At 35.3% G+C, this 27,893-nt stretch overlaps 2 protein-coding genes across 7 annotated transcripts in view; both read left to right on the top strand.

The window, feature by feature from the left end:
* PNISR (PNN interacting serine and arginine rich protein) lies at positions 1-24,508 on the top strand. 6 transcript variants are annotated; one of them, XM_030882982.2, is made up of 13 exons: positions 1-113; positions 6,686-6,766; positions 8,547-8,661; positions 10,116-10,304; positions 11,685-11,908; positions 13,363-13,534; positions 14,878-15,068; positions 17,930-18,067; positions 19,233-19,332; positions 20,060-20,113; positions 21,186-21,356; positions 22,835-23,921; positions 24,168-24,508. In XM_030882982.2, exons 3-13 carry the CDS (start codon positions 8,574-8,576, stop codon positions 24,196-24,198), a joined length of 2,445 nt encoding a protein of 814 aa, XP_030738842.1. In that variant the 5' UTR covers positions 1-113; positions 6,686-6,766; positions 8,547-8,573; the 3' UTR covers positions 24,199-24,508. The 6 variants fall into 6 exon arrangements, with proteins under 6 accessions (XP_030738842.1, XP_030738841.1, XP_030738844.1 ...); XM_030882981.2 differs by having other exon boundaries at positions 8,543-8,661; XM_030882984.2 differs by having other exon boundaries at positions 8,523-8,661.
* Positions 24,509-24,654: 146 nt separating this feature from the next.
* COQ3 (coenzyme Q3, methyltransferase) overlaps positions 24,655-27,893 on the top strand; it is a 31,100-nt gene continuing 27,861 nt past the window's right edge. Inside the window, exon 1 of the mRNA XM_060283385.1 lies at positions 24,655-27,660. Coding sequence (XP_060139368.1) covers positions 27,549-27,660 — 112 coding nt within the window. The 5' untranslated portion in view covers positions 24,655-27,548. The remainder of the gene's footprint in view (positions 27,661-27,893) is intronic.

Raw genomic sequence — 27,893 nt, 5'->3', positions numbered from 1 at the left:
GGTGAGACTAAGCGGGCGCCATCTTGTCTTGTTCGCGAAGAAGTAGAAGCATCGAAAGGGTTGGAGAGGTATTATAGGAACGGTGGCGACACGGTGTTCCGGAATCAGAGTGGGTAAGTGGTGGAGAACGATTAGGCGTGGGGACTTTCCGGGTCATTAGAATCTTCTTGGTTTCTGTGGCGAAGGTAGCATAACTTAAACACGTAGGCTGCGTACGCTGCTTGGCGCGACCGCTGGAACCTCATCTTCCTTAAAGCGGTGGCGTCCGCCTGACTTGGTGAATCATGGCGTTGCTCCCGGTTTAAAGGAAATGTTCGTATTAAGGAGAGTGCTCGCGACCTCTCCCTCTAACTGTGAGAGTTCCCTCTAGGAAGAGAAGGGAGTGATTGTTGGGCTCCCGACCGGCCGTTAAGCACTGCGCGTGCGTAGTGGGAACCCCCCCCCCCCCCCGCTTATGGGGAGGGGGTGCAGGGGAGCAGAGGAGGAAGGGGCCCGGACCTGGACCTTCTCTGCTGTACACCTCCGATTCCGCAGGCGCAGCGAAGGGCAACTGTGTCCTTTTAACTAACTACAGTTAGGTTCCTTAGTTTGTATTAATGTGTTTTTAAAGTCATAGACACTATGTGTTAAGTAAGCTTCGGGAAAGAAGGAGGTAGCTTCCAACGTTTCAGTTTTATTATCCTGTGATGGATATTATTGTCATCTGAACATCATGGGTACTCGACACATTTTGGTTGTTGGTGGTTAATTCATAGAACAAAATAAACTTGGAATTTCTGGTTTGAGTGCAGCAAGGCAAACGCAACAAAAACCAGAACCTTGAAGGTGTTTTGTAAGGTGTTACGTGGCTGTAGGTAAGGTAACAGTAAATCAGTTCTTTTAAGATGGTGTTGATTGAGACTGTATGTTAAAATTTTGTTGTTGTTGTTAATAGACTTTGCTTTTTTAGGACAGTTTTGATTTGCAGAAAAATTGAGCAGATAGTACAGCTTTACCATATGAACTACCCCCCAACCCCCCTCAGAGAGTTTTTCCTATTGTTAACATATATTAGTGTGGTACATGTACATTTGTCACATTGAATGGACCAATATTGACACATTATTGTTATTTAAAGTCCATAGTTTATTCACATTTCCTAAGTTTAAACCTAATGTCCTTTTTCTAGCCCAAGATCCTATTTAGAACACCCTATAACATTTAATTGTCATGTGTCCGTAGTCGTCTTTGGTTGTGACAGTTTTTCAGGCTTGTTTTCTATGACTGTTACAGGCTGAAAATTCTTACAGTGAAGACCTAACTTCAGTGCCTCAGAATATGACTGTATTTGGAGACAGGGTCTTTAAAGAAGTAAAATGGGGTCGTTAGGGTAGGCCCTGTGTGCTATAATGGTGTCCTTATAAAAAGAGCAGTACACAGAGGGAAGACCACATAAAGACAAAGGTAGGAGACAGCCATCTACAAGCCAAGAAGAGAGGCCCCAGAGTGAAACCCACCCTGATGACAGTTTGATCTTGGACTTCTAGCCTCCAGAACCATAAGGAAATAAATTTCTGTCGTATGAGCTACCCAGTCTGTGGTACTTTGTTATGGCAGCCCTAGCAAAGTAATACAGTGACCTTGACAGTTTTGAGGGGTACTGGCTAGGGATATTGTAGGGTGACCTGCTATTGGAATTTGTCTGATGTTTTTCTCATGATAAGACTGGTATTAGGGGTTTTGAGGAAGAAGATCACAGAGGTAAAATGCCTTTTTCATCACATTCTATCAAGGCTACATACTATGAACATGACTTATCATGTTGATATTGTCCTTGATCACCTGCTTGAGGTAGTGTTTGTCTAATTTCTCCACTGTAAAGTTACTCTCCTCTGTCCACTCCCTCCTTTCCATATTGTACTCTTTGGGAAGGAAGTACCTTTGCACAAAGGACACTTAAGGAGTGGAGAGTTAAGCTCTCCCTCCTTTAGGGTGGAGTATCTACATAATTTATTTGGAATCTCTCCGCATGGAAGATTTGTCTCTTCCCTCCAATTTATTTATGTCAGTAAGGATTCAATAGATATTTATGTCATAATTTGTGTTATAATCCAGTAATACTTTATTTTATTGCCCAGATTGTTCCAGTTTTGGACATTGGTAGCTTCTTCAGTTGTCTACTGTGCACCTTTGACATGCCCCCATCTTCCTCCTCCCCCCTTTTTTCCCCTCCCCCTTTTTCCGAGCATCTTCTTACTTCCTGGCACTACAAGATGCTCCAGGCTCATTTTGTATATTTCTTGCCCTAGTTCTAAGAATCAGCTATTTCTCTAATGATCCCTGATTCCTTTACTTTGTTAGAGAATGGTATTAGAACCAAGACATGTGTCCTTTTTGCCACTGAGGGGTTGTTTCCTTTAGGCTTTTTACATTTCTTTTTTTTTCTTCCAAATTTATTTTTCAATTATCACTTTTTTTTCGGTATCTATAACCAAACTATTCAATTCTCCAATATTTTTTGACTACCTTTCTTGAGCTGCAGACTACAAAGTATTTCAATATATACTAAAATGCATGTCACATCAAATATCAAAAAAGGTTACTACATTTCAAATAATTACAAGATTAACTTTGTTAGTGCTATTTCCACCTAATCTGAATTGATCCAAATGATTTCTTTTTGACTTTGAGATCCATTACCTGGAGTGTAAGACTGAAATGGCAGGGGAGAAGAGGATTGTTGCGTTTTGTGGTTTCTAAACTTTGTGTTTGATGTGAGAAACATTTCATTATATGCACCAAAGGATGGGTGTGTTACTGTATTTCTTTGATTTTGAAATTGATGCTTAAGGGCTTTAAAACAAGCACTACAGTTTCATTCTCATTTATCTGTCACACAGTCTAAGGGATGACTTTTGCAAATATTAATGTTTGTCATTTAAGCAAGTAATTTTAAGAACCTCAAAGCAATGAATGTTCTAATATAGAGTCATGTAAGAAATAAGATAAATGACAGTCATTTCTGGCTGTGTTAGTTTCTTAGGGATGCTGTACCAAATTACCACAGACTGGCCTTAAAACAACAGAAATTTGTTCTTTCACAGTTCTCCAGGCTACAGATATGACTGAAATAAAGATTTTGGTAGGCTCATGCATGTGTGCTCGACAGCCCTCTCTCTCTCTCTCTCCCTCCCTCCCTCTCTCTCTCTCCCTCTCTCTCCCTCTCCCTCTCCTTTTCTTTTCTTTTCTTTTCTCTTCTTCTCTCTTCTGTCTCTCCTCTAGGGGAGGATCCTTCCTTGCCTCCTTCTAGTTTCTGTTGGTTCCCAGCAATCTTTGGCTTTCCTTGGCTGTAGACACTTTATTCCAGTCTCTGCTTCTGTAGTCATGTGGCATTCTCCCTGTCTTGTGTCTTCTTCTAAAAGCACTAATCATTACTGGATTAGGACCTGCTTTAATCCAGTATGACCTCAACTTAACTGGACTACGTTTGCCAAGACCCTATTTCCAAATAAGGTCATGTTCACAGTTAATGGGAGTGGAGGTAGGACTTCAACATATCTTCTAGGGGGACACAAGTCAATCCATAACACTGGTCAAATTCATAAACTAGATTTTTATAGCTCTGTGCGATAATGTGCATAATCTGCAGCAAATCCTGGTTGTTGATCTTTCTGTTCTTCCCAAATCCCAGTTGTTTCCAAGGAAATAGCAATTAATTTAACCCTGTAAAGGGAAAGTCTTGTAGCCTGGCTCATCAATAATCACATTTCTCTAAACTTGAGAAATGGAGCTTAAGAATCTTTAAAATTAAAGCTAAAGGAAGAATGAATAAATTGGAATTGATTTTTGATGTTATAAAGTCAGAGTAGCAGTACTAGAGTTTCATCTTCATTGTTGAATATTAATATATTTACTTGATAATAAATTTCAGTGAATGAGTAAAATGTTTTACCACTTAATATGGGCAAAGCACTTTGGAGAATTCAAATAACTATTAAGACATTTCCACTGCCCTCAAGAAGATTCTCGTTTGAGCCAAGACAAAACACGTGAAGATTTTCATGACCAGCTTCCTGATTCTTCGTATCTTTAAAAATCTGTAGTAGATTTATTTTAAAAAATACACACTCATGGTTAAATAATTCAAAGAATATAGAAAGATAGTGAATAAAAAATTAACGTTAACTCATCTCTGTTTTCCCTCTCCAGAGCTTACCAATTTTAAGAGGTTTTTGGTAATGTAGGAATTTTCTATACTAAATTGTGTTCTTCTTTAAAAAAAAGGAACTTCAAGTGGCATCATTATTCATCCTGTATCACATGATTTTTTTCACTATACAATTCATAATACAGTTCGTACATCAGTGTATGTCAGCATATAAAAGTTTACTTTATTCATTTTAATGGCTGAATAGGAGTCCACTGTATGGTTCACTCTTATCTCACCTACTTGCCCTTTGAGTGTCACTGAAAGCAGATGTTCACTGTTACAGACATGCTGCAGGTTTTTGAGTTACATGGTGTGTATGCTCATCCATGGTTTTAAGTCCTTGAAGTGGAGTTGCTGGGTCAGAGGGATGATTATTTACAATTTTGATAAAATACTTTAATGCTAACTTGTCTTCCAAAAAGACTGAACATTTGGTGTTTTACCTACACCCTTGTTCAACACACCCTCTGTAGCCAAATAAAGTTTCTCAATTGCAGATTTAATTGAAGCATTTTATTAAATAGCTTCTAACTTCTTACTTCCTTGACTTTTACTGTTACCTTCTTTGCTGTGTTTTATTCTGCTCTGTTTCTCACAGTTTTACATCCTTTCCATATTTTTCTCAGCCTAAGTGTATCAATCATTGTATTTGAATAATAGCTTCTATAAAAACTTTAGGGGGAAAAGAGCTTTGGAAAGCATAGTAAAACTAGAAGCGGTTGGTTTTAACAAACAAAAATGGCTACAAATAATACAGATCACTCTTGAAAATATGCAAGTAAAAGCTCTTTGTGCGTAGGAAAACATGGAAGTTTTTGTTTTGTTTTAATAAAAGCTGCAACCTATGATGTTGTGAGAAGTAGGGACATTCCAAAGATAAAATGAAATCTGGATAAGTCTTAGATTGCTTTAAGAGAAGAAAATGGAATTGAGTAGAAGTGGATTGGCTTGATCACCTGTCCCCACCCCCAGTTGTAAACTTGAGTGCTATCAAAAACAATACTGAGAAAATCTTAGTGGTGATATTGACCACTACTTATTGAAGCTTTCTGTGCCAAGTTTTTATATGTTTCCCATTTAATCCTCACAGTAACCCTATGAGGTAGACATTTATTACATTCACCACTTTACAGATGAGAAAACCAAGGATTAGAGAGTAGTTAATTTGCGCATATTCACACAGCTATTGAGTGGTATAGGCAGGCATCATGAACCAGGGCTTGTGTTCTTAAGTCTAGGTGACAAGTGGTAATCAGAAAACTTAAAAGGGGAATTGAAAATGTTGGCCATGATAACCATTAAACAGGAGTAAGTAAAAGAAACTTAGTTTAGAGTGATTTCTAGAAAAGTAAATCTATGTATTGGAAATGATGATAGGGAGTCAATATACATCATTTTCATCATTAAAGTGGTTTTATTGTGTGCACATCTATTTGCAACTCCAGTGCGCACTGTGTAGCGCTAGTTATAATGCCTACATTGTATGAGTTTACAACCTACGACAGAAAAATCTATGCAGTGAACTCTGATGTGCCATTAGAGCTTTGGAAAACATAGCAAGCTCTGCTTACACCAGCTTTTTTGGTTCTCCTGTATATAGGTCAACAGCTTTCTTATCATTAACCTTTAAAAGTAAACAGGGAAAGAAGAACCTGTAGACCATTCGTTTCTTCATTTGTTGCTTAGTGACTGCTGGTCACTTGCTTTAGGGCAGCAAGAAGCTGTCTGGTACCTTTGGAAGATAAAAAGATGAATACATTTGTCTTTCTATCAGCTTTAAAAAGGTATTAATCTGGGTATTAATCTGAGGACTTCCCTGGTGGTCCAGTGGCTAAGACTTTGCCTTCCAGTGCAGGGGGGTGCAGGTTTGATCCCTGTTGGGGAGGTAAGATCCCACATGCCTCATGGCCAAAAAACCAAAACATAAAAACAACAGAAGCAATAATGTAACAAATTCAATAAAGACTTTAAAAATGGTCCACATCAAAAAAAATCTAAAAAAAAAAAAATTAATCTAATGGGAAGAAGATGAAACCGTTTGAGGGACAAGTTGTTCTCACCTTGCTGATGTAATTTTTAAACTTAGAATTCCATAGAAAAATCTGAATTTATTACCTTATTTGTACCATTTAAGTTCATGTCAGATGGATGAAATCTTTTAAAATGTTTGTTGTTCCTTTTTTTCTCAGCATATATGACAATTCCTAAATTGCTTGACATTATTTTGTATTGTTAATGAATTGTTCAAGTAAATAAAAAAGATATTTTTGAAAGAAAAATGTTTTTAAAGCTTTGCCTTCTCATTTGTGATGTACCTGTTTCCCTTAACTTTATAATGGTAAATCTTTTCTCATTATAAAATTAATGGAAGAGAAAGTTCAAATTAATTTGGAGATGATCACACTTCCGTGTTGCATCTCTAGAATTTATTTTTATTAGTTCAAATAGCTCTTCATAATTTAAGTGCAAACATACACTTTTTTTTTTTTTTTCCAGGGCATAAGTAATCTTGCTGCTATGCTTCCAAGCTGTAGTTCTGAATCAACCTAAATTTTAAACAGAAGGTGAACCTCTGAGGTCAGTCAAAATAGCAGTTGGTATTTCTTCTGGGTGTTCCTCTTTATTTATTTAGTTACTTTTTAATTAAAGTTAATTAAAGTTTTCAAGAGTGCTAATGAGTTATTGGTCTTTAAAGGGCTTTAAAGGTATAGTAAGTATTTTTAGCTTGGAATTGATACCCAGTACAGTTGTTGGCCTCAGGTGTGGTACTATTTAGTGTCTATTTTGCCGTATTCTAATAATCCCATTATAATAGAATATATTAATACAACTAGAAGATAAGTGCACTTGACTCATAAGTAAACAAGGTATAACAAAGGAATGCATCTTTCCTAATGTACAGTGTTCTTCAGTTGAGAGGTCAGGATCTGCCATTGACAGAACTATGTAACATTCTGAGAATGCTGCAAAGACTGTGGTTGCAAGCTCTAAGAGCCTGGATTGTAGTAGCCAATTGTCGTATTAAAGTTGGTGTCTGTTACTTCCTTAATATCTGGCTTTCCCACTTTTTGTGACCCTGCAATAAATACTAAGGCGTAGTTTTGTATTATTTTTAGAATAGAGGAAAGGGTCAGTCTGACACGATTAATTTAGTAAACATTTATTTAATGCCTGCTATGTGCTAAGTCCTGGGGTACAAAAATGAAGAAGCATACTCTGCTTACTATGTGTGTCATTGGTACTTGAATAGGGTTGTATATCAGTGTTGGATGAAGTACAGAGATAAAATGACTGTAAGCATTTAAAACTTTTTATTATGGACGTTTTCAAACTAGTTTACAGATAAGTAAACTAGTGTGATGAACCCCCCTGCCCCCATACTCATCACCTAGATTTAATAGGTATTAATGTATGTTTTTCCCCTCTACTTTTCCATGTTAATTATATGTTAAGAAACCTGGTCTTGGGTAGTTCCCTGGTGGCCTAGTGGTTAGGATTCCAGGCTTTCACTGCCGTGACCGGGTTCAGTCCCTGGTCGGAGAACTGAGGTCCCACAAGCTGTGCGATGCGGCCCCCCACCAAAAAAAAAAGGAAAGAAAAGATACCTGGTTTTGTGGACTGTCTCACCTTCTAGATTTGTCTGATTGTTTCTTTTGATACTATTTGGCCAGTACCTTTTTCCCCTAATAATTCCTTTACACTGAAAGTGAGAGCTGAAAGCTCAGTTGGATTCAGGTAAACATTTTTGGTGAAAATATTCATAGTGCTTCTGGGGATGTAATTTTGTATCTCGTGAGGAGACACTTAATAATCTGTAGGGATGATATTTCGGCAACCTTTGAATTTTTGATTTCCCATCAGCTTTTCTTCAAAGACTGCCTGAATCAGCTGTTTTTATTAGGTTTGACAATATGGCAATGTTCTAAGTCTTTTCTACCTTATGCATTCATTAACTATAATTTATAAGGAAGAGTTTTCTTTCATTAGCTAGAGCTATCTGGTTACCCTCTTCAGTGAGCCTTGGTTTGAGGGAGGCTAAATCACTTTTTTTTTATAATCTTCAAAATAATTACATTTCCAGAGAGTTATATTGGGAAAAATTATATTTTCCCCCTTTTGAGCTAAATTGAATAGAGCTGTGCTTGCCCCCAAACTCTTGACATCAGCATTAACATGAAATTTTATATTCTTGCTTGCCAACTAAAAAATTCCAATTGTCTTTGGCAACCTTTTGAGCAGAATTTTAGAGCTCTGATCACATAAATGTATCATCATATAATAATTTCTGATGTGTGAGCTTTAACATTAAAGAACACTCATTCTCATTTTTAAGCTATGTTTATTTTGTTGAAGACAGAAAATCAGATACACTTTAAAAGTCAGGATGTGGGATCAAGGAGGACAGCCTTGGCAGCAATGGCCCTTGAATCAACAACAATGGATGCAGTCATTCCAGCACCAGCAGGATCCAAGTAAGGAAACAAATTGAATTTGGGGAACGGGGGAGGGGGTTGTCTAGAGATGAGTGGGACATAGGCACTGGAATTAAGGGAGGTAGAGTTTGGGATTGGTTTATTGGATCATTTTATGGTCAGATTTTAATTTTTTCTTGTAAATAATCTTACCTAGCATACATATTAGGGAATGGATTTCCCTTTGGAAGATTTCCTCAAAGAGTAGAAAGCTTTATGTAGATTTTAATATTTTTAAAACTGATTTAGTTCTTGTTTTCTAAAGAAAGAGGAAAGTCTTAAATGTGTTGCTTAATCATACTTTTGTTAATTTGGAATCTTAAAATTCTATGTAGATCATAGTCAACTGATGGTATGCTGTATCATTTTTAAATTTCTCTTTAATATGGAATATTTCAAGCATATACAGATGTAGAAACGAGTATAGGGAGCCCCCATTTATTACTTAGCTCCTGCAGTGGTTAATTCGTAGCCAATTTTAACCTGATATGACCCCTTCCACTGTCCTGCCTTTACTGGGTTAATCTTATCCTATTTCTTTTTTTTAATAGCTACATAGCATTCTGTTATAGGACTGTACTGTAATAAATCCACTATTAGATGATAGATTGTCTGTGACTTTTTGCTTTTTGAAGTCATTCCCATAATTTTGTATATGTACCATTATTACTTGTCCAATTATTTTCTTAGGAAAAAAAAATCTAAGAGCTAGGTTTGATAGATCACAGTTGTACATTTAAAAGTTTTAGATGTACATTGTCAAGTTTAACTTCATTTTCATCAAAAGGTATGAGAATATATTTATTTAATCTTTGCTAAACTGAGATGTAAAAAACTGTATCTTAATCTACTTTGTTTACTTTATTAATAGAATTAGATCTTAAAATGGTAACTAGATATTTGATGAAAGGAGGAACTTTAAGATAGCAGAAACAATGAATTTTGAATAAAGAATGGCTAAGAAGTTGTTAAGGAGATATATTTTGACTAGAGAAGGGAGTTAAAGATGCTAAAGAAGGGTGACTGAGAAGGAACAAGAATAGCTATCTATATTCACGTGAGGTATATAGGATCCAGAGTAGACCTGGATGGGACCTGTTAGAGAAAGAGTGAGGTTAATCATTTGTTTTTATAGTGGTTTAAAAAAGGAATAAGAGTTTAAAAAAATTCAGTAAACTTAAGGTGCAGGGAATAAATTCTCTTATGAGTTAATATTAGAAATTGGTTAAGTGTTTTTGTGGATGTCTTAAGTAATTTTCTGAATGTCTTAAGTAATTTTTATTATTTTATAGCCTGAGTATGGGTTAGTTTTATGTATTATTTTCAACTATAACATTGTGTAATATTTAAAATCTCTAGTAAGGAATAACTGAGAAGCTTGTTTTACATAGAGGCACTGTTTTTTTAGCTCCTACATTCTGAATGCCAAATTCTGCTATGTTAAATTATGTTAGGCCAGATTGACTGGGCTGCATTGGCTCAAGCTTGGATTGCCCAAAGAGAAGCTTCAGGACAGCAAAGCATGGTAGAACAACCACCAGGAATGATGCCAAATGGACAAGATATGTCTACAATGGAGTCTGGTCCAAACAATCATGGGAATTTCCAAGGGGATTCGAACTTTAACAGAATGTGGCAACCAGGTTTGTTGTTTATGTTTTCCAAATATTAGGACTATTTTTAAAATAAAATGAGGATTAAAATTAAATTGTTTAATTTGCTTAGTTTTATGACTTCTTGAAATTAATGCTTCTTAAAGACTAGGCAGTTTCAATTATATTTGACCTTGAAATTTTGTGGTTAAAATTATTCTATACTCATCTGCTAGCATTGTGGCACTCAGTTTGATTCTTTTCTTGGTTCTTCATTCCTAGGCTGACAGGGGCTGGGAACACTGGAAACCTCACTTGGCATCTAGGGAAGAGAGCATTCTATGTCTCTCTGTTGCAACCTCTGGCCTTTTCAGCAGCAGCACTGGCAGAGCAAAACATGTCTAGTCTCTAATTAAAGAAAAATTGTGTCACTATGTGACAAATTAGTCTGTCAAATATACTCTGCCCCTACCATCCACCCATCTCTCTCTTCCCTTTTTTTCAGATAGTGAAGATCTTCCATAAGTTTTTATGTTTATTTTTTTTGTTTGTTTGCTTTTTTACTTCGCAGTATGACTAGGTTCCTTGATGCTAGTTCAGTTTTCTATGACTTGTGTTATTAATTATTTAACAGTCACTTCACGTTTTTATAGGTGAATCTTATTTTGATTATGCTAATGGTGAAGTCATAGCTCCTTTTCTTTATTAGTACTTATTATTGTTTCTCAATGTAAAAATGGAAAACTCAGGAAGTAATCCTCTAATATCACTTTTAAAAGAATAACGAATATTCTAATCTTTAATACTGAGAAGTAGTTCATTTCTAGTTTTCTGGAGTCTGTGCCAAATTTTCCCACATTTGAAAATGTTTTGGTTCCTAAGTTCATCAGTGATTCACCCTGGCATTCCCACTTCCCCAACCCACTTCCGCAACTTTACTCTGCTGGTGTTCTTTGTGTCCCAGGCAAGTGATTTACCTCTGTGTGCCTCAATTTCCCTTCCTGAAATTGGCAAAAATAGTACCTGATTTCTCCCTACCTCACAGGGATGTTGTGAGGATAAATGTGTTCATGGAAGAAAGGAATTATATAAAAATCTCAAGGTATTATTTTTATGGTATTGTTACTGAACAGAAATAGAAAAATTCAACAGAAGATTGCTTTGGATTTTGTTATGTTCATTAAAAATAATTTTGGGCATTTGGTTTCCATTTGTTTAGGATATGAATTAGAGTGGAAGTTAGCTCATTCGAATTATTTATTAGATTAATTCATTGCTTATTTTTAAGGTATGCAAAAGAAATTGGACCAAGAAGTCATAAATTTTTTAATCTTTCTTTACTGAAAAATGTAGCTTTCTTGAGATCTTAAAGATGTGTGCTGATTTTGTTATAACCCCTGTTGAATGTTTTTATGCCTAAATCCTGAATAGAATGGGGAATGCATCAGCAGCCCCCACACCCCCCTCCAGAGCAGCCATGGATGCCACCAACACCAGGCCCAATGGACATTGTTCCTCCTTCCGAAGACAGCAACAGTCAGGACAGTGGGGAATTTGCCCCTGACAACAGGCATATATTTAACCAGAACAATCACAACTTTGGTGGACCACCCGATAATTTTGCAGTGGGGCCAGTGAACCAGTTTGACTATCAGGTGAAAGATATTTTGTTGCTTTAATATTGTAGATGTGCACGTAATCCATTCTTTGGAGGTGTCTCATCAAGAGTACCTAAGATATGTGTTTCACTTTTCAGTCTTGTACAGATAAGCACATATTATGTCTCAAAAAAAGTTATCAGTTTTTGAGTATTAAAATCATTAGATTTTTATTTTCTGGTTTTTGATTTGCTTAGGAAAATGGTATAAAGGATTGTTAGGGAAAAATTTGGATAAAATGCAAAATGTGTAAGTGCAATAGCTATATGATGTTTTGTTTTCTAATTTCAAGATGGTACCTTTAAACATTAAATAAAGTTTAGAAAATGCACGGTAGTTGAATACATTATTTATCAAAAATTATGGTTAAGACATGAATAAAATACATGAAGAACATAGATCATCTTCCTAAATGCAGTTCCTTCTGCTATGTAGAGTTAAGACATTTTCTAGTGTTGTCGTTTTTTTTCCATTCTGACATGACATGTTAATGGAATTGTACATAATTTTCTTTGTAGCATCTAATTCATTCCTAGGGACATAGAACTCTATGGGGAATAGTGTCATTAAGACGGGCTATATTTTCTCTAATCACTCTGCCAGGGTCCACCCTTAAATTATAGTGCTAGGTGTCATTTTGAAATAATTGATTGCAATCGTTACCTTTAAACTGAGCTATCATTTAAAATTTTGGGAAAAACCCATGTTATTTCACTAATTGTATGGATAATGGGCATAATCGTAAACAGTATTCACCTTGAGACAGTAATCCTCTTAATCATTCAGATACTTTTTGTATATGAATATTTGGTATACAGATAGGACAGTTTCTCTTTGTTTTGAAAAAATGTAGTAGTGGGGAGCTTCTACTTAGACAACATTTGCTTGGTAGGTCCCCATGCTAACAAGACAAAGAGCTCTGCTGGCATCTGGCTTAGAAAAGCATCTGAAAATGGCAAAATTACAAAAAAAAAATATAATGTTATGATTCAGTAGCTTTTATCTTAGCTTAAAATAGATATTTCTTGCAAGATGATAGAAATAAGTTCATAACTAGGAAGTTGGAATTGATTTAAAACTTTTTTTTCCTGTGGTTTTCTAGTTACAGAAAAACTGGCATTTATTTGATTTCTTGGTAGTGGAAGGATATAAATGGATTCAGAATGAAAAAGCTCATTTATATATCCTTTTTTATACTTCTTGAATATAGTATATTATCAGCTGGATTTTATATGGCTCTTTGCATTTACGTAGGCAGAAAATCTTTATCTTTCTTAGGAAAAGTAAGCCTAGGTTCTTGGGGCTACAGAAATATCGGTGGATATTAGAACCATGGAATTCTTGGATTTGCTGCACACATGGATTTCTACTGTCCCAGTTCATAACACACGTGTGTCCCAGAGAGTATGTTGTATTAATGTGAAGAAAAATAAACTGCAATACTCTTTCAGCATGGGGCTGCTTTTGGTCCACCGCAAGGTGGATTTCATCCTCCTTATTGGCAACCAGGACCTCCAGGACCTCCAGCACCTCCCCAGAATCGAAGAGAAAGACCATCATCATTCAGGGATCGGCAGCGCTCACCTATTGCACTTCCTGTGAAGCAGGAGCCGCCACAAATTGGTAGCTATTTAAGTTTAGTGAACCACAATTGGCATGATTTTTTGATCATGTAAAAAGGATGTTTTATTTTCTTAAATTGTTCTAATACTCTGATATGTTAGGAAATGATACTTTAAAATCCTATCTTTTTATAGTCATAAACCTTAAAATTACAAAAAAGATGCATGCTATCTAAAATCTTTAAAATTTTGAATATGTTTCTTTAAAATGAATCTTTACCTTAAACTCCAGGTTTTGTGATGAAATTTAAATTTATTGTGACCATAGCATGTTGATATTTCTTCAATGTTGATAGCTACATTATGCCAGTATATGATCAGTTCCCCCTTTAAAATCTCCTGTTCTCTCTCTATGGACTCTTTGCACTCTCAGTTCATCTGATAATACTGCTGTCAGATTAATTTCTTTATTTCACTTTCCATAGTGTTTGGCAGAAAATTTTAATTTTTAAATAACATAATAGAACTAGTTTATTGCAACTGACAAGTTACATGTTTATGTTCCTTTTTATCTGGACATCCAAATCTAGCACTTAAGTCTTTCTCTTTTTTTTTTAATCACAAAGTAGACATTTTAGGAAGATTCTAACTTCTGTTTTAACTTAAGGAATAATATTAGTTCAGATGAATTCTTACTGTGAAGGCTTGTGGTTTTGTTTAATTCTGTTCTGTTTTCACATTTTAGGAAGCAGCATAGTATAACAGTTGGCTGTGAATTAGCCCACATCACTACTTAATGTCTTTGTAACCTTGAGCACATCACTTAATCTCTTTGAGCCTCGGTTTCCTCACTTAAAAAGAGATGGAGTAATAGTAGTGCTCTTTTAGGGCTTTTGGGGATTAAGAGAGATGATGGACTTCCCTAGTGCCTTGGCACATTATAAGCATTAAGGCAGTGTTCACTCTTGCTATTAAAATTGATGATTTTAAAGAAAATCATTATGTTTAGTGGATTTTTTTTTTTTTTGGCGGTACGCGGGCCTCTCACTGTTGTGGCCTCTCCCGTTGCGGAGCACAGGCTCCTGACGCGCAGGCTCGGCGGCCATGGCTCACGGGCCCAGCTGCTCCGCGGCATGTGGGATCTTCCCGGACCGGGGCACGAACCCGTGTCCCCTGCATCGGCAGGCGGACTCTCAACCACTGCGCCACCAGGGAAGCCCTAGTGGATTGTTTGTATTACCACTGCCTTGCTGGAGAATGATAGTATTTGTCACTAGCACTCAAGTGGCACCAGAATTATTTTTTTTTAAGTTACAAAGATTGTAGAAATTTAAGAATAAGAAACTCATGCATTTACAATTTTTACTTAGCTGACTTATGAATATTTTGTCCCACGTGAAACAGATGCAGTAAAACGCAGGACTCTTCCAGCTTGGATTCGAGAAGGTCTTGAAAAAATGGAACGTGAAAAGCAGAAGAAGTTGGAGAAAGAAAGAATGGAACAACAACGTTCACAGTTGTCCAAAAAAGAAAAGAAGGCTGCAGAAGATGCTGAAGGAGGAGATGGCCCTCGTTTACCTCAGAGAAGTAAATTTGTAAGTAGACACTCCTGACATAAAACTCCTTGTGACATCTGTGTGAAAAGTTAGTTGACTTTTTCTGTCTTATTTGACTTGGTATGATAATCTCTAGGTCCATCCATGTTACTGTAAATGGCATTGTTTCTTTTTTATGGCTGAGTAATATTCCAATGTGTGTATATGGAATATTACACATGCACACCACGTCTTCTTTATTCAATTTAGGGTACTTCCATGTCTTGGCTACTGTAAATAGTGCTACTGTGATCATGAGGGTGCATATATCTTCCTGAATTAGATTTCATCTTTTCTGGATATATGCCCAGGAGTGGGATTGCTGGATCATATGGGAACTCTATTTTTAGTTTTTTAAGGAACTTGCATACTGTTTTCCATAGTGGCTGCACCAATTTACATTTACAAATATCATATGATATCATTTATATGTGGAATCTAAAAAAAAAGATACAAATGAACTTATTTATAAAACAGAATAGACTCACAGACATAGAAAAACTTATGGTTACCAAAGGGGAAAGGTGGGGGGAGGGATAATTTGGGAATTTGGGATTAACAGATACACACTACTATAAAATAAACAGCAGGGACCTACTGTAAAGCACAGGGAACTTTGTTCAGTATCTTGTAATAACCTATAATGGAGAAGAATCTGAAAAAAATATATGTATACTGAATCACTTGCTGTACTCCTGAAACATTGTAAATCAACGATACTTTAATTTTAAAAAAGTATTGAAATAAATAGATATTAATTTAGCTTATACAAAAGTATTAGAGTAATGTCCTTGAGATTACTTTCAGTAAGTATATTGGAGATTGTTTTTATGTATGTATTGTTGAGGGTAGTAAGGAGAAAGGGGACAGCAAATTTATAAAACATTTCATTCCAGAGAGAAATTATTCATTGGGGTGCTAGATAATAGGCTTTACCTTGACAAACAAGTCTGTGTTCTTTTGTTGTAGTACAGCTAACTCCCTAGTGATGGACTATAAAATAAAACTATACTTACACCAACGGATGTAATAGCTTTCATAGTTTTTGACATAAGCACTGAAAGTAACATAAAGTTTTAACTCTTTAATAAATCTCCATCAGTGGGCTTCCCTGGTGGCACAGTGGTTAAGAATCCGCCTGCCAGTGCAGGGAACACGGGTTCGAGCCCTGGTCCGGGAAGGTCCCACATGCCGCGGAGCCACTAAGCCTGTGAGCCACAACTACCAAGCCTGCGTTCTAGAGCCCGCGAGCCACAACTACTGAGCCCACGAGCCACAACTACTGGAGCCCGCGCACCTAGAGCCCATGCTCTGCAACAAGAGAAGCCACCGCAATGAGAAGCCCACCTACTGCAGCGAAGAGTAGCCGCTGCTTGCTGCAACTAGAGAAAGCCCGCATGCAACAGTGAAGACCCAGTGCAGTCAAAATAAATAAATATTAAAAACTAAAGAACTCCATCAGTTAGATGGCATTGAGTGGCTTAGAAATTTTTTTGTTTAGCAGCAGTATGCTCCTAGATGGTATGACAGCCACAGCACTGGCCAGTAATGCAATTCAGGAAATGGTTCTTCCTCCCAAGGCCATTTTCTGCTTCAGCAATAAGTCTCAAAGACAGCAGATTAACTAGACTTAAGCAGATTGGCTTTGCTTAAATTCCATGAATGCCATAAATTACTTTTATTTTTTAACAAAAGAACCGTGCCAAAGATCTGATTTTATTCTGGGTGTTATATCGGTAAGAAACAACAGGCTGCCACTATTAAAGTTTACCTTTAACAAAGAAAAAAAAATTTTTTTCAAAAGACATGAAATAGTGGATTTTCAGGTTTGATGTTTTTTTTTAAGTGTCAAAAAAACTGTTTGGAGATTATCCTCCCTCTTCTCCCTGGTGCTTTTGGACTTGTGTCACATGTATCTTCCCCTGGTTCAAATAGTCTTTCCATAGTTGTATTTAGGTGATCACCTTGTCTTTTACTTAGTAGGATTGTTAGAGTGACTATGGAATACTTCTTTGCCTAAAGAAGTCCCCTTTTTAAGGTATGCTCTCTGGATACTGAAAACCTAAAACCATTCAGAGAGACAAACTGCTGGTATTTCCTCTATCTGAAGTAGACCTCATTTCTTTGCTTATCTGTCTGTTACGTAGCTAAAACAAATTTCACTAGCTAGCTGATATCTGGAAACTGACTTTGGATTTTTAAGTCACATGATTTTAGGTAAATAGCTTACATTTACAGCTGTAAAAGTTACACTGAGGGCTTCCCTGGTGGCGCAATGGTTGAGAGTCCGCCTGCCGATGCACGGGACACGGGTTCGTGCTCCCGTCCGGGAAGATCCCACATGCTGCGGAGCGGCTGGGCCCGTGAGCCATGGCCGCTGAGCCTGCGCGTCCGGAGCCTGTGCTCCGCAACGGGACAGGCCACAACAGTGAGAGGCCCGCGTACCGCAAAAAAAAAAAAAAAAAAAAGTTACACTGAATAATATGACTGTGGTGCATTTATCCAAAATTCTACACGCCACTCATGTCAGGACCATCATATATAATGGATATTAATTAAATCAGTCTCTGGGCCTGATGTGCTTCTAGTTATTTATAAAATAAGGTAAAACTTAGAAAAAAAATTGAAAAATAATTGAAATTGATTCTCATAAGTCATCTTGTAGTCTTAATATTTCCTCTCAGGTAACATTTTAAATTATCAAATGAAATCTATAGCACAAAAATGTAATTTAGAGAAATTTCATTTTTATATATGTTTCATAGATTTTAATTTGGGTTTTAAAATAGAATATATAAGATAATTATTTTATATTATAAGCATGAATTTGGGCTACCCGAAAGTGCTATTACTTTTTTTAGGATAGTGATGAGGAAGATGAAGACACTGAAAATGTGGAGGCCGCAAGCAGTGGAAAAGTCACCAGAAGTCCATCTCCAGTTCCTCAAGAAGATCAGAGTGAACCAGAAATGACCGAAGAAGAGAAAGAGTATCAAATGGTAGAATGTTAAATTTCTTACCTTTACCATGTACAGGCTTAAAAAATTTTTTTTAATTGAGGTGTAATTGACATGCTATGTTATATTATAGGGTTTATCTTGTTTATAATTTTTTAAAATTATTGGTTGGCTATCAAACTTGAGAGAGAACTTGTGAAACAGTTATAAAATGTATATTTGCTGGGTGATAATGTCTGCAAAATCTAAGTAACATAATGCGAAATCACAGCTTATAAAGCAGTTATTTAAGCACATTTTTAATTAAACAGTGTTTTACTACATGAGACCCAAGAGAACATTTATTATTTATTATTTTTCTAAAATGTGTGTTTTGAATACTGAAAAAGATTAAAAGGCTGCGTAGAAGTATAAATTTAGGAAGCACTGGATTGAACACAGTTAAACATATTTCTTCATTGCAAGATTTCTCAAAGACTTCAGTGCCTATAATGTGTATTGTCAGTTTCTGAGTTTGGGAATATAATGTGCTGCGTTTCTCATATTGAAAGACCAGTGATATTTGAAATGTCTTTAGATGAAGTTGATTCAGTATACTCTTATTTTAGTAGATGAGTAATCTGAATCCCAGAGAGGCCCACATTTGAAACAGCTGTTGGTAGCCAAACCAGTGCTAGAATCCAGCTCTTATTTCAAGTCTATTGTACGCTGTGCTATAGTAATCAAGAAAAAAAGGACTTCATCTCACAGAATGGAATGACTGCCTTTTTGTTATTTTCCTTGTTTTTTTCCCCTCAGATTTTACTTTGAGCTGAGGGTTAATGTAAGTTCCTAAGTGACATAAGAAACTAGTATTGTGCTGCTTACTAATAATATTATTAAATGAAGGGATATTCCTCTCAAAACACTTGTGGAAACTTTTATTAATAGGGACTTGAAAAAAATACTTTGTCTCTAGAATTAGAATTCAGTTTCTCTACTATACAGATAAATTCATATATATATTTTTTAATCCACATGATTTTAAAATTTTTAAAGTTTTGATAATACAATAATTTTCAAGATACTCTTTTCCTTGGAATAGCTGGTCTGATCTCTTCTCTAAAAATGTTTTATAAAATGGCTTTGCCTTTTAATTTTTTTGAAAATGTCAAACTATCAGTAGCTAGAATAAATTAGAAAAAAAATATAAAATATCCTTCCTTAGATGTTGCTGACAAAAATGCTTCTGACTGAAATTCTACTGGATGTCACAGATGAAGAAATTTATTATGTAGCCAAAGATGCACACCGGAAAGCAACGAAAGGTATATTGTGGGTGTTCTTGGTTCTCTTTTTCTGGGGGTCTTTTGGTTTTGGTGGCTACTTTGGACTTTTTTTGTTGTCCTTGTTGAATTACTAGCAGATTTTGAATATTCTCTTGCATGTTTTAACTCTTTGGGAAAGGTTAGATTTGTAGACACCATATTAAAAACTATACAGATATTTTTGTTTTATCCAACCTACCTGAGCACAGATTAGCAGTTTTGCTGTTGTTCTATAAAATGTATTGTGGAAAATTCTTGATGTTCAATTTCACCTGATTTTTTTTTATATATATAGATACCATGGTATTGGTATATGATTTCTAATACAACTAGTTTGCCTAATGAATTATGAACCTTCAGAATTTTCACAGTTTACCACTTATAATTTTTACAGAAGCAGCTAATGTCCCCCCCTCCCATATTTTTAGTAACACTTAAAAAGTATATTGAAAGAAAAATTTGAATTATGGGCCATACCTAAAAAAAAAAATACCAGTGTACTGGTCAACATTTTTCCTCATTATCAACCAATTACAGCTCACATCAGAATTATAATTTCAAGGCCAGACATGCTACTGGTTTAAAATGAATGTTATGTTTTTAATGTTTCTTCTCTCCCCAAAAAGCAGCAATAGTAGTAGATTTAACAATACCATAGACTCTCATGACTATGAAATCGTGGCTATTTGTGTTAACATGTTGTTCCTGTTGTTGATGTGATACAAAGCTCCTGCAAAACAGCTGGCACAGTCCAGTGCACTGGCTTCCCTCACTGGACTCGGTAAGTATTCTCCTTATTTGTGAGAGGGCCTTAAAGGGAAAAATGACACTTACCTGTCTCTCTACGTGTTCTGTTTTGAAACTGTACTAGTCCTACACAGTTTATAAAATTTAGGTTTTAGGGTTACAGCCTCTAAAAGGTTTTTTTTCTTTTTTTTTTTACTAAAGCATTCACAATGGGATTATTATAAATGTGGTGGCTAATTCATAGTTTATTAGTACAAGTTATAATAGTTCATAATTTAGCCATGATAGCATTTAAGCTCACTTTCAGAATTATTACATACATGCCGTAGGGAAAAACCTATCCACTATTGCTCTTAAGGACCTTTATTTAGATTGTGTTGCAGCAAGTCAAGTTTTTACATAGAGGAAAGGGTTTATCTTACAGCATGATAGTAGTGATGTGTTCGTAATTTGCAATTTGCATGATATATTATCAAGTATATAAGAGCTTGAATTTGCCTTTTCCACATCATCATTTCAAATTAATATTTGTGAGGGTCAACAGAAATGGGTAAAACCAAATGCCCATGTGATTTTGTTATGATTACTATTTAGATCACTTCAGGGTGGGGAGCAGTTTTAGCACCAAAGCATTTCTGCATCAGTGAGAATTACAGTATTCCAACTTTGTTAGGAAAAAAATATTTAGCATCCCTTGGATTTCTAAGCTTTGAATAAAGAAAGAGTTAATTTTAGAAATATTTTCAGGATCATCATAAATTTGAGTAAGGTAGTTTGAATTGATTGTGCTTTAGTAAGGCTTTGTTACTGCCCTATTAAATGGCTTTGTTGGTTAGCATGGACAGTAAGACAATAATTTTCAAGATTCCCTTATGGTGAGAAATATATGAAATATTCTTGAAAGAATAAGATACTAAGTATCAGTTTTCTTGAGGATTCTGTGTTCTCCTTAAGCATTGTAATTTATACTCCTCCCCACCCCGAATAAGCATATTCTTCCAAGAAAAAGCAATGAAAAAAGAAATGAGCTTTCTTCTCGGACCTTAAAAAGTTTTTAGTGCCTAGAATAATTTTTACATATGATAGACTGGGCTTTATGCACACAGGTGGACTGGGTGGTTATGGATCAGGAGACAGTGAAGATGAGAGGAGCGACCGAGGTTCTGAGTCATCTGACACTGATGATGAGGAATTACGGCACCGAATCCGGCAAAAACAGGAAGCTTTTTGGAGAAAAGAAAAAGAACAGCAGCTGTTACATGATAAACAGATGGAAGGTATATCTTTTAGACTCAATGTTTGTACAGTTCTGTTCGTATTTCTTTTTTTAAATTTTATTTATTATTTTTTTTTTGCGGTACGCGGGCCTCTCACTGTTGTGGTCTGTCCCGTTGCGGAGCACAGGCTCCGGATGCGCAGGCTCAGCGGCCATGGCTCACGGGCCCAGCCGCTCCGCGGCATGTGGGATCTTCCCGGACCAGGGCACGAACCCGTGTCCCCTGCATCGGCAGGCGGACTCTCAACCACTGTGCCACCAGGGAAGCCCCATATTTCTTTTTATTTTATAACCATCTTAGAAATACCAATGATAGAATCAAGGCTAGATTATAAATAATATGTGATGTAACTGAAACTAAGGTGTTTTGGCTCATTTGCAGTTTTTATCAAAGTCAAAATTGATTGTAAAAAGTTATAGTTTATAAAAGTTTTTTTGTTTTGTTTTGGGAGACATTAGTTCCATTGGCTGTAAGTTAAGCTATTTAGTGTATTTTTATTTCTTATTAAAGTTCTTAACAGGACTACCCTGGTGGTCCAGTGGTTGAGACTTCATCTTCCAATGCAGGGGGTGCAGGTTTGATTCCTGGTCAGGGAGCTAAGATCCCACATGCCTCAAGACCAAAAACCCAAAACATAAAAACGAAGCAATGTTGTAACAAATTCAATAAAGACTTTAAAAATGGTCCACATCAAAAAATCTTTAAGAAAAAAAAAAGTTCTTAAAATGAAAAAACTTTTGAAAGGGGAAATATATTGTAAACTATTGAAAAGTAATTTGTGCTAGCATATTTAAGGATAATAGAGGACTTTTTAGAAGGTTTTTTATGTAAAATGCTGTACATGTATACAGTTCTTAGTTTATATAATGATACTAGGAATAATGAAAGAATATTTATTTAGAATTTCTTTTTTGAAAAATCTTATTTGGACAATTTGAGAAGTAATTATTAAGAGTTAACAGCCAAAAATTTCCTATAAATTACTTACTTACCTTCAAGTTGCCTTACTGTACAAAAGGGAAATCTTTTCTTACTTGCTTTACTGTACCTCTACACTTTGGTACTCTATTGCTGTACTGTCCAGGAAGACAGCTAACTGCATGTAGCTATTGAGCATTTCAAATGAAGCCAGCCCAAATTGAGATGTGCTGTAGGTATAAAATACACACTGTATTTCAAAGACTTTACATTAAAAAAAAAAAAAAAGCAGATTATCTCAATATTCTTTTTAACTGATCACATGTTGAAATGATAATATTTTTTATATGTTGGGTTAATAAAATATGAAAATCAGTTTCACCTGTTTCTTTTTACTTTTTAAATGTAGCTGTTAAAAATCCCTGAATTGCTTATGCATTCTATTTCTGTTGAACAGTGCTGCTGTATTTTTGTAGTCTGATAGCTTGAAATTTGGTAGCATGAGAGTTTTTTCATTGCATGTTTGCCTTTCTTACTGTTTTTGTCTTTTTCTGTTTCAGAAGAAAAGCAACAAACAGAAAGGGTTACAAAAGAGATGAATGAATTTATCCATAAAGAGCAAAATAGTTTATCACTACTAGAAGCAAGAGAAGCAGATGGTGATGTGGTTAATGAAAAGAAAAGGACTCCAAATGAAACTACATCAGTTTTAGAACCAAAAAAAGAGCATAAAGAAAAAGAGAAACAAGGAAGGAGTAGATCAGGAAGTTCCAGTAGTGGTAGTTCCAGTAGCAATAGCAGAAGTAGTAGTACTAGTAGTACTGTCTCTAGCTCTTCGTACAGTTCTAGCTCAGGTAGTAGTCGCACTTCTTCCCGATCTTCTTCTCCTAAAAGAAAAAAGAGACATAGTAGGAGTAGATCGCCAACAATTAAAGCTAGGCGTAGTAGGAGTAGAAGTTACTCTCGCAGAATTAAAATAGAGAGCAATAGGGCTAGAGTAAAGATTAGAGATAGGAGGAGGTCTAATAGAACTAGCATTGAAAGAGAAAGACGAAGAAATCGAAGTCCTTCCCGAGAGAGACGTAGAAGTAGAAGTCGCTCAAGGGATAGGCGAACCAATCGGTCCAGTCGCAGTAGGAGTCGAGATAGGCGTAAAATTGATGATCAACGTGGAAATCTTAGTGGGAGCAGTCATAAGCATAAAGGTGAGGCTAAAGAACAAGAGAGGAAAAAAGAGAGGAGTCGAAGTATAGAGAAAGATAGGAAAAAGAAAGACAAAGAAAGGGAGCGTGAACAGGATAAAAGAAAAGAGAAACAAAAAAGGGAAGAAAAAGATTTTAAGTTCAGTAGTCAGGATGATAGGTTAAAAAGGAAACGAGAAAGTGAAAGAACATTCTCTAGGAGTGGTTCTATATCTGTTAAAATCATAAGACATGATTCTAGACAGGATAGTAAGAAAAGTACTACCAAAGACAGTAAAAAACATTCAGGCTCTGATTCTAGTGGAAGGAGCAGTTCTGAATCTCCAGGAAGTAGCAAAGAAAAGAAGGCTAAGAAGCCTAAACATAGTCGATCGCGATCCATGGAGAAATCTCAAAGGTCTGGTAAGAAGGCAAGCCGCAAACACAAGTCTAAGTCCCGATCAAGGTAGTATACTTTTTAAAGTATTTTGTCTGATTTTTAAAAAAAAAAATTTGACTGAATTTATGCAAAGTTGAAAGTGTCCTTTCTCTCTCTCTCTTTAATAAACTCAGTTTGGTACTTGATAAATGATCATAGTCTTAAGTAATTTTAGAAATCCTATATAATATTATTTATTTGAAAATTGCAGATTCTTTAGTATAAAATACATTTTTATTTTTAAATTTTATCTTTTCCCTTTCTTTTTTTCAGATCTACAACCCCTCCCCGTCGTAAACGCTGAGGAATGATGTGGCAAGAATGCCATGATGTTTAAAAAATTCCATGAGTTTTAAGGGCTTGTCTCATTATAGAGGCACATTGTGGCTGTGTAGGTGAAACCAGAATTTTTTTTTTTTTTAATCTGTAAATAGGTGTACTTTTTCCAAATGCTGCTCCAAGTTACTTAATAGGATTTCTTTGTATTACATTTTTTCAAAAAATAGTGCATAATAAGACTATAAACATGCCATTCTCTTTCAGCTGTAATGTTCTTAAAATTATTCTTGAATGTACTGTGATGTCAATAAAGCTCTTTAGTTCATTTTTGTTAACCTCTTGCACATTAATTTTATGATTTTAATCTAAGGAACGTACTTTTATAAAAAGGCAGCTGGAGTTTTGTATAACAGATTTTAAAGGTACTTCCTCTCATCTCCCCCAAAGAAAATGGTTTTAAATTAATAGTTTGTCAAAATCTGTAAATTGTACCCATGGATTTTTGTCAAATTTTAACTATAAGGGTGTAGAAGAGGGCCAGAAATAGATCTTTACGTTCATTTGGAAGCATTTGACAGCTTTCTAAACTTTTCTTCCTGTTTTGGGGATTTTCAAGTAATATGTTCTCTGTGTGTATAAAGTATGGTTCACTCCTGTAAAATGAAATTGCTGGATTCAATCAGAGCAGTGCACCATTAGAATTATTTATAAGGAATTACTGTGTTTGACAGTAGCAGCAGTGCAAGTCTGGAACTATATTCTGCAGTTTCCCACTTCTGTTTTAAAGCATATTTTAAACACTTTGGGGTTACTATAGAACTAAAACTCACAATTTGATATATTTATTTATATTTTTAAAGTATAATACGACCTCAGCTCAGTGGAGGAATACTGTATTATTCAGGTTTGTGTCAGTTTCATAACATTAAAATTTGGTTTTGTCAGTTTCTTAAAATTATGATCAGTGAGTGGTCTAGCAGTTTAAGGCAGTCATAACTTATGAGTAAAACGAGGCTCTGCAGGCACTGAAATGCTCAACTGAAATGCTTTTAGGGTCCACTTTATATGATTACTCACTTATGCCACAATAGATAAATCTTTGAAAACAAATGCTTTTAAATTTTAAGTTAAAAAGCAAAAAGCAGGTTCAGGTCACAAGAGTTTTAGAGTATGCCTTGTTACCAGCAGTAGTTCATATTAAAGTAAGCCAGGTTTTTGCCAAGATCAGTGTTTCCTCAAAATGAAGGTAGAAATAGACTTATAATAGTGTGCTCTTGTACCTCTACATAGGTTCTTAAATAATTTTGAGCAGTTACGCACTTATCTAGAGGAAGTCAACTGTGAATAAATGCATGTTTACCAAAATGATTGTTTTACAGTGCATTTAGTTCTGATATTTATTAAGTTGACATTTCACACAATAACTTTTAAATAGTTTGGAATTCTATATAGTTTAGACATCAGTCACATCTGAGATAAGTAAAGGAAAATGTGCAATATTTTTTATGTAGGTGAGCTAACACAGTGTACCTAATTGCGGAATTATCTGATTAATTTGTAATAGATAAGTTGTATAACATTTTCATATCTAAAGATGTTTTTTAGATCAATCTCAAGTGAAATAATATTTTCAGAATAAAATTCTACAGAAAAAGTCTACTGGCTATGATACGCACATTTTTAAGCAAGATATGAACTAGAGCCAAAAGTAGCATTTGACAGTTTGATTTACTCTGCCATAATATGCAAGCTTCTTATCTGTAGATATTTTTTAAAACATAGTCATGATGTATGTGATTATTAGTAAATACATCAGTATTATAATTAGATATTTGGGTTTTCAGTTTAGAGAATTCATCATTTCACTGACATTAATGGAGTATGTTTACCTTGAATGGTAAGATTTTATAAATAGGGCTTCCATGATTTGGGATGTGAATGCTAAAACTTATACGTAAGTTAATTAGATGTGTAATTTGGTTATGAAGTCTTTTCTAAAATGATACCACCAGAAAATTAATAGATTAATTTTTTGAGACAATCATTGGTCTGGATTGGTTAATAAAAACTTGTCTTAAGAGGTTTTCTTTTCAAATATTTCTAGTGTATTAATCATACTTGTTTTTGTGGAATGGGGGTAAACCACACCATTAAAAGAATAAAATGTAATTTGGAAAGAGGTAATTATAAGATTTGTTTCAGGCCCCAAAATATAAATAAAGATTGGTGTGGAATTTCAGTGTATATGTTTCCTGCCCTTGTAAAATGTCTTTTTAAAAAAGCATGTTTCTAATGGTATAACACAATAGGTGAATCTTTTTTTTAATGTCTGAGTTATTTTGTTTCTTCAAAGGAAGACATGAAGTATAAATAGTATTTTTAATTTATTGAAGTTTCTAAAATGTGCAAAGTATGGTTTAGTGGAAATAGTATTAGATTCATTGGATTGTCCTGCCTCTGCTGTTTGATATATTTTGGGCAAATCACTTAATCACAGTGGAACTCAGTTTCTTCAGCTGTATAACGGTGGAATTAGATTATCTCTAAGGTCTTAAGTTCTTCAGTTTTAAGTAGAATTTGGTTGTAATGTCTAAACCTTATATGAGAAAATGGGCTTAAAATAACTTAATAGCCCTTAAAATAACTCGTGTGTGATGAGTTACATTGATACCATGAAGGTTTACTAGGTGTCATCCATAGAGTTTTCCTATAAAAACACATAAATCTGCCACATTCTGATTGTGGTAATGTTAAGATAAAATTATCTTAAGTTACCAATTTATTGAATATATGGAATTTTGTAAATACAAAAATTTACCAGTTAAACCTAAGTGGATGTAGTAGTGTTATCATTTCAAAGAGGTAAAACTGTGTTAGCTATAAGGGAGCACTTAACTCTTAACTTTAATGAAAAAAGTTTATATAAAATTGAATTTCAAAGTATTAAATAGAAATTTAGTTTTATAGCAAAATAAACTGCAGACTCTGTAACACGTTTATGGGTGAGACCATGGGGATGATCTGAGAAATATCTCACAACAGCCATACATCGCATTATAGCTGCTGTTCCTCCAGTACAACTTGGGTTTAAGTGTCATTGGAAGAGCCTTTTATTGATATTTGTAGAGAAAAGTACTGCAAGCTAGTTTTGCTTTTCTGAGCCAAACTAGTGGGTATTTAAGAGGCTTTTGTTTCCTATTGGTATTAAGGCAAATCACTGATTGCCTTTGTTGAACTGAAAATGTAGTGGAGAGGCTCTGAAGCCCAGTGAGGGGAATCATTCAGAGAAAGTACATGTAAATCAAGCTCTTAGAACTTTAATCATACTTGCACTTTGCTTTTTCCTGGGATCTGTCACTCCAGCAGATATAACACATGCTAAATGTTCTTTTGTGCAGAGCTTTCTGCCTTCAGTTGGAGAGATGGTCATGCATCTTGAGGAGCTCTGAAGACAACTTGAAAAATCTGCAACCACTCTTAGGAGGAGGTCAATATTTTACTAAGAAACCATAAGGGAAAGACCATTACTGAGCAGTAAATTTGACTAATTCAAAGAACCCTTTACCAGTCTGATCCTGCCTGTTAAAAATGTATGATTTTGTCTTTGATGTTGGACATTTATCATTGTTTGTACCCAAGGAAAGGCTGTTACACATTTAGAAGTAAAATGTTAGGTTGCCTGTTCTAACCCTTAAGTGAAGTTTGCCTAGCCTGAGTGAT

Source organism: Globicephala melas, chromosome 14 (genome assembly GCF_963455315.2).
Source record: "Globicephala melas chromosome 14, mGloMel1.2, whole genome shotgun sequence".
Lineage (NCBI taxonomy): Eukaryota > Metazoa > Chordata > Mammalia > Artiodactyla > Delphinidae > Globicephala > Globicephala melas.
This window is presented reverse-complemented; position numbering and strand designations above follow the sequence as displayed.